Raw genomic sequence first — 12,379 nt, forward strand, 5'->3', positions numbered from 1 at the left:
AAATTTTCCAGTCTATGTCTGAGGGCATTTGAGTTGCAGAATGATAGTGCACCTGTAAGACATTCCATATGGTTCCGAGCTTTCCAGATAATGTGTATAAGTCAAGTTGAAGATCTGTGGCTATAAGAACCACGGCCGAGAATCCTAAGATAAGATGTCAGAAGATGTTTGTAAAGATTTTTGTCTGTGTTGGATTTCTTAAACAGTGAAACATCCATCGATAAGAGAAATATAGTTTCATTATTAAATATAATGTTACTGAAACATCGTTTCTGTCATATGACTCGTCAAGCCCAGGCGACCGACAAGGGAAGTCTCTCGGGTCTAACAAGAATTTGGTGTTAAAGTTGTATTTCGAAGCTTTATGGACTGCTATGTTTAGGATTGTGGAAGAATTCGATTGTGTTACTCCGAGTTTTCCCACTATCGGACTTTAAAAATGGACATTAGGCTCCTCAATAACGCATGAAACAAATTTACTTTAAAAATGAACTTAAGGTTCCTCAATAATGCATGAAACAATCTGTAGAATCACAGTAGGCACATTTGGTGAAAGCAATATCTGAGTAGTCCTTAGAATCACATTCTTGAGCTGCAAAATCAAATGGCACATGAATCACATTCTTGAATTGAGCAATGTGTGCGGGAGTATTGTACCCAGCCGCTTCCCAGGAATACTGAAGAACAGGCGGAGCAGCCAGTTGGTCATGAATAACAGAATGCGTTTTCATGAGGGAAAGTCTGTATCCTAGTCTCATGTCGAAGTGTACTACAGAGAATCCTTGTAGAATCTATTATCCTTCTTGCCTACATTTTATATTGCCGGAAGAAATATACATCCAATGGCTGTACGTATTTTTTGTTTTTGGAGGAATGATCATGCATTCAGCATCTTAAGTGCAGATACATCATTTACTATTTCTGTATGCTTGTGAACACTCCAAGAATCACAAAGTAGCATACACTTCTGATTATTTGTGACAATGTCATTAACAACATTCACGAAAAAGGATTTTAAATTGTCTTTTGATATTTTCCGACTTGCGCTAGCCTCCGACTGTATATTTGCTGCAAGAATGCCTTCAATAGCCCTTTTAACTTCTGGGCCGAAAGTTTTTTTCCTTAAGACAAGTATACACTTTTTTTTAGGTAGTTACTCACCGAAAGTCCAACATCTATTTTACAACCATGAGTAGTATTGTGTGCAGAATGAAGCATGGTAACTGTTGATATTAACCCCCCTTTTTTAGATATTGTCGCACCCGAAATTAGTTATTAATTAGATCCAATTTGATCAGTATTCCAAATGCAGAGTAGCTGTATCTGGAGACTTGCAATTTTCTGGTTCACTTCTTCGACAAAATGGGCCCCATACCGACGGATATCATGATCTTCCTGTTCATCTCTGCCTGTCATGAAAGCAGTGATGTATCTACGGGGCATTCTGTATTATTTCTTGATACGTGCTATGAAAGAAGCAGAAAATTTAAACTTTGCGTTACCAGTTTCTCTTGCTTTCTGCATTGCCCAAAATTTAAGGCACCAGTAATTGACCCATTTTACTCTACTCCTTTTTATATCAAATTGGGATAGAATATGTGTTCTATCTCCAATTCTGTGATTGCCTTGTTTCCTCGTAATGGATATTCGTTATGTGTTTTTACTCCACATAATCAAATGTCACTTCGTCGTTCGAGTTGCATTTTCAAAGGTGGCTGTCCCTTCAATGATGAGCTCTAGGCCGCAAATAAGTATACTTAGAGGTTTTCTTCCGAAAATTTTGTTAAAATACTAACCGTATTTGATATCTTTTCAGGTGAAGGTTCATATCACCAGAACTGTTAGCTTTTCTTTGAGGAGCACTGTACTCTTTCTGCCACTGCCACTAATAATACAATTGGAAGGGTCCTGTAGCCACCTTTCATTAGTCCGGTAGCCCATTTTCACTAATATTTCTCTTTCCTTCCTTGTTTCTCTTTTCTCATAATTATCATAGTGGTGTGATTGAATGAATGTGGTTGTGTGTCACGTTGCTCGACGGTGGCGTAGTCTGCTGCAGAAAGTCTGCGGTAGTCGTACAGATTCAGCAGCAGTTGTACAGAATAGCCAACTCTCGTAGTGGTCAAGTAGGCAAAGAGGTTTTCGCTACTTGTGAGAAATCCACCTGCGTTAGGTTGGTGGCGGAAATGGCATCTTTAGGTTTTCCGGGCCACGCCGAGCGTGGAAGAGGCTGGAGAAGAAGCGGGAGACAGTCTGTCGCCGGTACGGGAAGCGTCCATAGCTGTGCTCCAGTCGAAGAAGGGTGAGTTAGACTGACCGCGTGGCGCGTTGTTACTTGGCGAAGGGAGAGCTGTTAGCTTTTGGTCTCGCTTTTAAACTCTGAAAGATTGCTTTGCCTTGTCGCAGCAAGGAATGCAAAACTTTGGCAGATCACAACGTATGCATTTTTGTGAGTTTTTGGTCTGTGATCAAATTAATTTATTTTCCGACTCGACCAAACCTTCGATTAGTTGTATGGTTAGAGTCGGAGGCGACCCTGATTTTCTCACGTTAACTTCACAAGCAATAAGTATTTACATTCCCAATAATAACGTAATAACCCGTAGAAACAGGTTAGTTACACAATCTTGAAGACTATTAATCGCGTCGTCGTCTATAAAGTGGTTTCCTTCATCCACTATCCTATCCAATGTACCTTCAGTTGAGCAGTATTGTTTCTGAATAATCAGATCCAGTAGAAACATTGCGTAAGTGTCATCAGGCTGTTCTGCACCGTCTTCCGTTGATTTACGTCTTCTCAGCTTGTATGACACAATATTTAAAACATTCCAAGCATTAATAGTTTCTTTTATTTTTGATGTATATGTTTGACAACAGTGACTCACGTATATTAAACAAGTCAGCTACTTGCTGATTTAACTGATTGAATGGCGTGTAAATCCTTCCTTCTCCAAGGCCACAAGCCCTGCTGTATACAAACCAACAGCAACACAGTCACACGCCGTCGCAGCGTGGATAGAAATTTAAACACAAATTCCTGTTCGAATGCAGAGACGTCCCTTATGAGCAGTAAGGGGCAGTTGTGTTGCAGCTGTTGGAGTGCTGGTTATTCTTCGTGTTTTAATGTTCCTATTAATACAGATCGATACAACGGCTATCAAACTACAGTAATTTTTTTTGTAACGGGAAACAAACGCTGTCCGTCAACATGGGGTGCCGCATCAGAACGCGATGAGCCGTGTCTGTTTGGGCTGTCTCGAGCTACACACTGCTGAAACCAAACTGCAGATATCTGCCGGAACACCGGAGAAAAGGCCCTGCCGACACTTGGAAGGGACACTGATGTCTTTTATATTACAACTAAGTTTTGTTTGCTTTTCAAATAGTGGGTGTTTGTAAAGTAAACATTAAAATCTACCATTTTACCACTTGTTACTTTACTCGAGTAGATAGCAGAACGCTGCCATTAGAGTTAGCACACCAGGAAGGATAGAAAATAACTAAATTTTGCTTATTGTGTGTAAACAGTGTACGAGGAAGAATATTGATTGTGTTTGTAGGAGATTTGAGGTTGCACAAGGTAAGGACATCGCTGGAACGACAATGCTTCTAACCCGGCTGGGCATTAAATTGAGCTTGGATGACAGATCCGTGTATGTCATTCCACGCTCTGGCAGTCTGTGCCATAGTTCATCAATCATTGTGACGTATTTTCGGTGAGTGAGAGAGCTAGAGAGCGTTTTGGCCAGGGCAACAGTCGAACACACTGTGTGTAGAGCTGGCCATCACAATACGCGAAAAATGTGGTGTTGTGTTGTCTTGTTAAAAGACAACGTTACGAAGACTCTGAATTTACAACACACCTGTCGGTCTTAACATGTCAGAAGTGTAACGCCTGTTGCACGAAATATTGACTATGCTAACAAGAGGCTATCGTCTTCTGTACCCAAACGTACCATCACTCTAGGTGTTGGCCCGTATGACAATGAGTAATGTTATGTGGTAAAGTTCGTTCTTCTAAACCGCCACACATGGAAACGCTCGTCGCGATACTGGGCACTGAACCGGGACTCGGCTGCAAAGACTACGTGATGCCATTCCTGTCCTTGGGCACACCAGTGTGCTTTCATATTGTGTAGACAAGCCAAAACAATGGCTACCATGCCGACAGCGTGTGGCACATCCATCCGTCTGGCTATCCATATGTCTTGTAGCAACCCGTCCCATTTCAAGGCTCAAGATATCTGGTGTGGCTGAGAGATATTCCACGCTCGAGTCAGCAATATATCAGGCCTCTTGGGCGCGAGCCACCTGGGGCCTTTTTATGTCGTATGGTATTATATTTTGGGGTAAAACTTCCCACTCTAAAAGGATATTTTTCGCCCAGAAACGGACGGTTCGGGTAGTAAGTGGTGTAAGTTCGCGAACCTCTTGTCGATTCCTGCTCACAAGTCTGTTAATTTTTACATTGGTCTCTCAATATGTATGTTCCTTACTGTGATTTCTTGTTAACAATATCAGCTTATTCCCAAGAATAAGCAGCTTTCACTCAGTTACTACTCGGCAGAAATCCAACATGCATTTGGATCGGACTTCCCTTAAATCTTCTGCAGAAAAGTATGCAGTATACTGCTGCATCCATTTTCAATTCAAAAATCTTAGCAGTAATCCACGCGCTTTCGAATCGAAACTCAAGATTTTCCTCATAGGTAAATGGGTAACTCCTTCTATTCTGGCGAGAAATTCATTGTGAAATTATGCTGATTCTTGTTGTACCTTCATCTACATCTACATGGATACTCTGCAAATTACATTTAAGTGCCTGGCGGATGGTTCATCGAACCACCTTCACAGTTCTCTATTATTCCAAACTCGTATAGCGAGCGGAAAGAACGAACACCTATATCTTTCCGTAAGAGCGCTGATTTCCCTTATTTTATTGTGGTGGTCGTTTCTCCCTATGTCAACAAAATATTTTCGCATTCGTAGGAGAAAGTTGGTGATTGGAATTTCGTGAGAAGATTCCGTCGCAACGAAAAACGCCTTTCTTTTAATGATGTCCATCCCAAACCGTGTACCATTTCAGTGACACTTTCTCCCATATTTCGCCATAATACAAAACGTGCTGCCCTTCTTTGAACTTTCTCGATGTACTCCGTCAATCCTATCTGGTAAGGATCCCAAACCGCGCAGCAGTATTCCAAAAGAGGACGGTAAAGCGTAGTGTAGCCAGTCTCCTTAGTAGATCTGTTACTTTTTCTAAGTGTCCTGTCAATAAAATCTCAGTCTTTGGTTAGCCTTCCCCAATTTAAGTTGTTTGTAATTGTAATTCCTAGGTATTTAGTTGCATTTGCGGCCTTTACATTTGACTGATTTATCGTGTAACTGAAGTTTTACGGATTCCTTTTAGCACTCATGTGGATGCCTCACACTTTTCTTTATTTAGGGTCAACTCCCAATTTTAGCACCATTCAGATATCTTTTCTAAATCGTTTGTCAATTTCTTTTCATCTTATGATGACTTTATTAGTCGATGAACGACAGCGTCATCTGCAAACAACCGAAGACGGCTGCTCAGTTTGTCTCCCAAATCGTTTATATAGATAAGGAACAGCAAAGGGCATATAACACTACCTTTGGGAACGCCAGAAATCACTTCTGTTTTACTCGCTGACTTTCCGTCAGTTACTAAGAACTGTGAGCTCTCTGACTCAAAATCGCGAATCCAGTCACATAACTGAGACGATATTCCATAAGCACGCAATTTCACTACAAGCTGCTTGTGTTGTACAGTGTCAGAAGCCTTCCGGAAATTCAGAAATATGGAATCAGTCTTAAATCCCTTGTCAATGGCACTCATCATTTCATGCGAATAAAGAACTACTTGTGTTTCACAAGAACGATATTTTCTAAATTCATATTGACTGTGTGTCAATAGACCGTTTTCTTCGAGTTAATTCATATGTTCGAACACAATATATGTTGCAAAATCCTGCTACATATCGACGTTAATGATATGGGCCTGTAATTTAGTGGGTTACTCATACTACCTTTCTTGAGTATTGGTGTTACCTGTGCAACTCTCCACTCTTTGGGTAGGGATCTTTCATCGAGCGAACGGTTGTATATGATTATTAACGATGGAGCTAATGCATCAGCATACACTGAAAGGAATCTAATTGGTATACAGTCTGGACCAGAAGACTTGCTTTTATTAAGTGATTTAAGTTGCTTCATTACTCTGAGGATATTTACTTCTACGCTACTCATGTTGGCAGGTTTTCTTGGTTCGAATTCTGGAATATTTACTTCTTTTCTGAAGGCATTTCGGAAGGCTGTGTTTAGTAAGTCAGCTTTGGCAGAACTGTCTTCGATAGTATCTCCATTGCTATCGCGCAGAGAAGGCACTGATTGTTTCTTGGCGCTAACATACTTCACATACGACCAGAATCTCTTTGGATTCTCTACAAGGTTTCGAGACAAAGTTTCATTGTGGAAAATATTATAAGCATCTCGCATTGAAGTCCGCGCTAAATTTCGAGCTTCTGTAAAAGATCGCCAATCTTGGGGATTTTGCGTCTGTTTGAATCTGGCATGTTTGTATTTTTGACTGCGTTTACTTAAACTTATGGTTTAATATTTTGGCTTAATGTTTTCATCTGTTATTACTTTTATATAGTAATTTTATTTACTGACGCGTTCCATGACCTTGGAGATATGCTCCTGAATTTGCTCCTACGGAACTTGACGTGTAAATAAATAAAATAAAAACAAAAAACTTGCATGGCGATGAGCCTACTGAATCCATCAATTTCATATTCGCACGAGTCACGGAATGGCGACCAAAGTAAGCCGTAACGTAACGAAACAATAAACCACAGTCTCGTTCGCCCACTATTTGCTGTTGTCGAATTGCGACTCTTTTTGGTAGACTTTTGCATCATGCGAGGCATAATGCAGAATACCCGCAAGCAACCAACATTCAAATGCGATTTTTGAATGAGAAAGTCGCTATGTAATGTTTCTTTATGTACATTAATGTAAAAAGGCGTACTGAAAATCAGTGCTTCCGAATGTTTTGTTCTGTGCTCAATATCGACTGAGATATTGTATGTCATGCATTTCATTCCGTCGACTTTCCAGCTTCGCTGATGTAAGTTGCAACCTTCTGCAGCTAGAATGCTCCGAATTGTTGCGTGTAACATGGCCGTATGAAACGTAACTATGTCGGTGCGTGAGGAACAGCGAGCGGTATTGGAGTTTCTGAACGCACGAATTAGAACAGTTCGTTCACACTCAGAGCACCTTCTCCTTCAGCATGACAATACTAGTCCTGATACGAGCGTTGCGGCATCTGCAACATTCCGACCCTTTGGGTTCACCACAGTAAAATATCTCGGACCAACCCTCGACCAGCAACTCAAGTGGAAACGTCACCTACTAACCATCCAACAGAAAGCCCACAATAAACTAAAACTAATAAAACTACTAACAGGCCGAACTTAAATATACACCCCTACACCTACAAAATCCTGAACTGACCCATACTCTGGCATGGCAATGTTGCAATGGTCTTCGAACGCTATGCACTCTTTCTCGCTTTTTGCATCCGTTAACCTTCGTCAACAAAGATCCACTACCAACTTATCAATTTCCCACCCCTCCTTACCCTCATCGGACACCGCCGCGCCCCCTATACCATTATCGAGACAATGACATTCCCTCCCCCTCCCCCCGATGCCAAATGTTTATCCCTCCGACCAACTTTAAACCTCCCCCACCTATCCCCCTACATTTCAGGGCTCCCCTCCCCTTTTCCTCCTACACCCACCCCCATTTATTTCTCCTTGTATCACTACCTTCCCCATACACCAAATCTCCTCTTCACCCTTTGTCCTTCCCACCACCTGTTTTCACACTACCTGCTTCACCTCCTACCCATCAACCCCATAGTTTCCCCAGCTAACAGACCCCTGTCTCTTTCCCAAACCCGAAACCTGTATGGAACATATTCTCTCCTCCCACAATACTGTCATCATGTATCCTCCACACAGTCCCGACTTGCCCCCATCCAATTTTCAGCTGGCCGAAGTGGCGCTTCAGTCTGGTAACACACGACTGCTACGGTCGCAGGTTCGAATCCTGCCTTGGGCATTGATGTGTGTGATGTCCTTAGGTTAGTTAGGTTTAAGAATTTCTAATTTGTAGTGGACTGATGACCTCAGATGTTAAGTCCCATAGTGTTCAGAGCCATTTGAACCATTTGAACCTATTTTCATCTGTTTCCAGAAGTTAATAATGTGGGGCCCCTATCATAATTTATTTCTTTCAAGTCAGTACCGCCATTTGACTGATTGTAAAGCCGAAATCATGATCGTGTAAATGTAACACTGCCAAAAAAAAGTCAAATCGCAGTACTGACTTTAAAGAAATTGAAGAAAACTTTCGAGAACTTCACTTTGATAATGATGAAACGTTGCAATCAAAGGTGAGAGTGTGACTCCACCATCAAACTGGGCCCTCGCTGTAAGAACTGTATTCGTCGCCAAGATAACAATGTTGAGAAACAAATATGTCTACATGAACAAAGAAGATGTAGAATGTTAAGGAAATTTGTTTTATTTAAAAAGCTTTAGGACTCTTCACATAAAAAATTCAGAAACATTACTTTTTAGCACGCCCACAAACATGGCGTTCCTCCTACGTACTTTGCGTCGTTGCGCCGGAATGTTAATCAGTTGCATATACAAATATGTACTACACTTCATGCCAGTTTTATGTTTGTTGAATCCTGCCTTCAATGTGCAAGTTGATAATGTTCCGTGCAAAATAACGCTTGTCTGAACAAACTGGTTTCAGCAGCTGTCTTCAGTAAGAAAGTCATGATTTGGTTAGTTGATACAAAAGATTTGAGAGGTTCCATGCCCTCTTTTGCATGTCGCCTCTCATTTTCATCAATTTTATTAATGTTCTATGTCATTGCACGGTAGTAACTGACCGAATAAGGTTATTGTAATGAGAGTATTTGCACTCATAACTCAAAAATACTTTACACTTGATTCCTGTGCATGTTCGGTTACTTCCCTGGGTGGCCTGTGCGAGGCAAGCATCGGAGGACCCGGCATACAGAATTTCCGGTTGGGGCTGCACTTGCATGAATTCTGAGGGGTTCTTACAATGGGCTTAAGCGTCTGGCGGAACGACTGACGTCAGTCGAGTTTCGCCTATTGTGTGCAGGGGGCAAACGACCTGTGAAACGTCTGAATGTCACCACAGTTTATGTGTTTACCGTTCTGGCGCGTCCGGAACGAAGATTCTTGGCATCGACTGACTGTATTGTCCTCTTGATTCTGAGAATACTTGTGGACTGTGCCCTGCTGGGTGCGACTGTCTGGCGTCGGATGGCTGGTCGTCTAGACAGGTTGTTTTCGTAGTCGCTCAAACGGCAGTTTCAGTGCCCTCAGCTGAACAGAAGAAGCATGATCGGTCAACTTAAACTGAGGCTAGTTGACGTCATAATGCCCTGCACGAAACTGGAGGGAACGGTCGCTATTGGTGCCAATGATGTTCTGATAAAGCGTGGGGGAATTTTGGAATCAGAACTGAATGCTGATTCGTGGTTTTCGAGGAGAGTAGGGAGTTGAGCAATGCTGGCTTCGCTCTTGCATCGCATCACGGAGTGGAATTCGGAATCTGATCTTCGTCAGAGTCGAACAGTCTTGCGACTTGGCAGCTATTTTTCGGAAGAACTTAGAGTTTTTGGACAGCCTTCGAGGCCAGGGGTTGACACAGAGTTGCTGCACAGCAGAAGTCGGCGTCTACATCATCAGGACGCTGCCTACTGACGACGTGCTGCAGATTCAGTACTGGTACAGTATTTTGCGGCTCCGGCATTGTAGGACATTATCAATTTTATACTGAATCCCTCAGCAGCACGCGCTCTTGCTTTGCTACAATTCCACCTTGCTTGTTTCTCCATGTGATCCCATTTGACTCTCACTACTAATTGCGATACTGCTATGTAGTCGGGAGATTAATATTTGATTCAGTATTACCTCCAGTCATTATCGTCAATCTAGTGCATCACAGAGAATAGGAGCCCCTTGTTCTCGAGCCAACTCTTATTCGCGTAATAGTTCAGTATACCCTATCCTTTAACATACTGTTTGTGTCGACAGTCATGTGCATTTATGTTCTGATGTATAATAAATTTCGTTGTAATATTTAATCCGCATATCATTTCGTAGATCTATGCAGAATCCCATTTCCTGTTGTTTATTATGATAAAGTTCTCTTTCTTTGAGTAGATTACGATTTTTATTAAATTATTGTGAATGTGCACTCCTTATTTTACCAACTAGCAGGGTCCACCATAATTTCCTTCCGTTACCGTTGTGCGCATAATTAATTAGCTGGTAGATAAGGAGGGGGTCGAGTACATGTCTCGTTCTCATGAAAAATACGTCTGAATTAAAGAGGTACAAACTCTTCTCCACTCTGGTATCTCGCAGATTTGGGACAATTATTATCTTATATTTATTATCTTATATTATATTTGTAGTATCAGTGACTGTGTTCAAAAGAATTTCGTTGGTAAAGTGTATTACATATCTACAGTATTCCCAGGTCTGTCGTGGCCACAGTTGAGGGAATTTTTTTGAAGAAACGTGACGGCGGTGGTCGCTGCAGGGAAAGCGAAAAATAACAGGCCATTATTTTGTTAGACTAGGGTTTAAAGGCGAGGCAGCTGGGAAAGCAAAACGCTGCCTACGCCCCGTTTGGAGGCCATCTAAGGGGAACAAGCGAGGGACGAGTTCCTGCGCAGGCAAAAACTTTCACGTCCGCATCTTGGTCGCAGTGTATTAGGAGGCATCAAATTCACTTACTTCCAGTCACCATTGATGCAAAATAAAATAAAAATAACCTTGTTAGGTTACGTCATGTAAGCATGTACATTCGAAGACAGTAGTGTAGGCGAAACATAGGAAACAGCTGTTAAGTTTGTACTACATCGCCTTTACAAACTTCTTTTCCAGTCTCCCCTTCTCCCGCGCTCTCGTATGTTACACACTTTGTCCATCAAACCATACAGTCAATCCGTCCATCTACCCCATTTAATGTTTGTTAGCCACTATTCATATTTTTCAGTAAATCTTCATTCAACGCAACCACGAGATTTTTAATGTAAGATCAGTTTACATAGTCGTAAAATATTAAAATAATACCACTGCAACCAGAATTCGCTAACTGGTGGAAGAGAAATGAGGAGGAAATATTTCACCACGTACTTAACAACGTAACGTATGACAAAATATTGTACGCGTAATATAAATCGTTTTAGATCTTCCAGTAGACAGACACGTAGAGATGATGGGAAAACTTTGTACGTCAAGTAAAGTAATGTTGTCCATCAAATCAAATATTAATCCCTTAATCCATTAATAATTAATTTGTCTGTTCGTATAGAGTAATGTACAGCGTAATGGTTTTTGGCATGTTCCCGTTGTTTTATGGTCAGATATTGGGTGGATTCAACGTAAGCAAAGTAGAGGCACTAGAGATATAATTTAATTATACGACAAAAAATTTATAGCATTTAGAGACATATCGCATACACGACTCTCTCCAATCTTAGGTAAACTAATAATTCGACAAAAAGAAGCATCTGATAACTATAGTAAAATAATACTGAATCTAGAATAAAAAGTGGGTACGAAAGTAGATTTTACGCGATTTTTTTCAGCAGTAAAGAAGGAAATTGCAATTCCAAAACTTATTCTGGAAAACGGAAGGTCGCCGTTACTCGTAATGTGTGGCAAAAGCCACCTTCGACTTACTTGCCCTCCAACGAGTCCTGCACGCATGCGCATCAGGTCAGTGTGGGACCACGGGCTCCGCGACCACGGCTCCACGTCGCGCAGGTCTTCGGCAAGGTTTAGGTCGCGCAGTTGGTTGTGGACAAACTTGCGGATGTTCCACGGAAGGTCGTTGTGCCTACAACAGCAATATTATTTTTCCTCAAAGGCATGTACCAGTAGACATTCGTCCAAGACTACAGTTTTGTAAGACAGATCTGTAGTTTCAAGTGTCAACACCATTACAACTTCTAGTTATTGTTTGAAACATAGTTTTTTAAAAAAACATACTCTACTTCTCAGCTTTTATTTCATTTTTAATTCACTCCTTTAGATACTAATTACATCAACAGTAATGGCATAACAGTCCTGCAGTTATGGAACGCTACGATTGTTCAAAACTCTTCCTTAATTAATACACTGATGCAAATCATGTTCGGGTATTTTGCAACATAAATGGAGAGACAGCGGGCCGACACTCAGTCATGTCAACAAGAAATTAGGCACTGGAGGAAGCGTAAAGA

General features: G+C 41.4%; 1 protein-coding gene across 1 annotated transcript in view; it reads right to left on the reverse strand.

The window, feature by feature from the left end:
* The window catches only part of LOC126252368 (dipeptidase 1-like), a 347,955-nt gene that overhangs the window by 252,110 nt on the left and 83,466 nt on the right, over window positions 1–12,379 (reverse strand). The window contains exon 2 of the mRNA XM_049953259.1: window positions 11,838–11,994. Coding sequence (XP_049809216.1) covers window positions 11,838–11,994 — 157 coding nt within the window. The remainder of the gene's footprint in view (window positions 1–11,837; window positions 11,995–12,379) is intronic.

The sequence above is a fragment of the Schistocerca nitens genome, chromosome 4 (genome assembly GCF_023898315.1).
Source record: "Schistocerca nitens isolate TAMUIC-IGC-003100 chromosome 4, iqSchNite1.1, whole genome shotgun sequence".
Lineage (NCBI taxonomy): Eukaryota > Metazoa > Arthropoda > Insecta > Orthoptera > Acrididae > Schistocerca > Schistocerca nitens.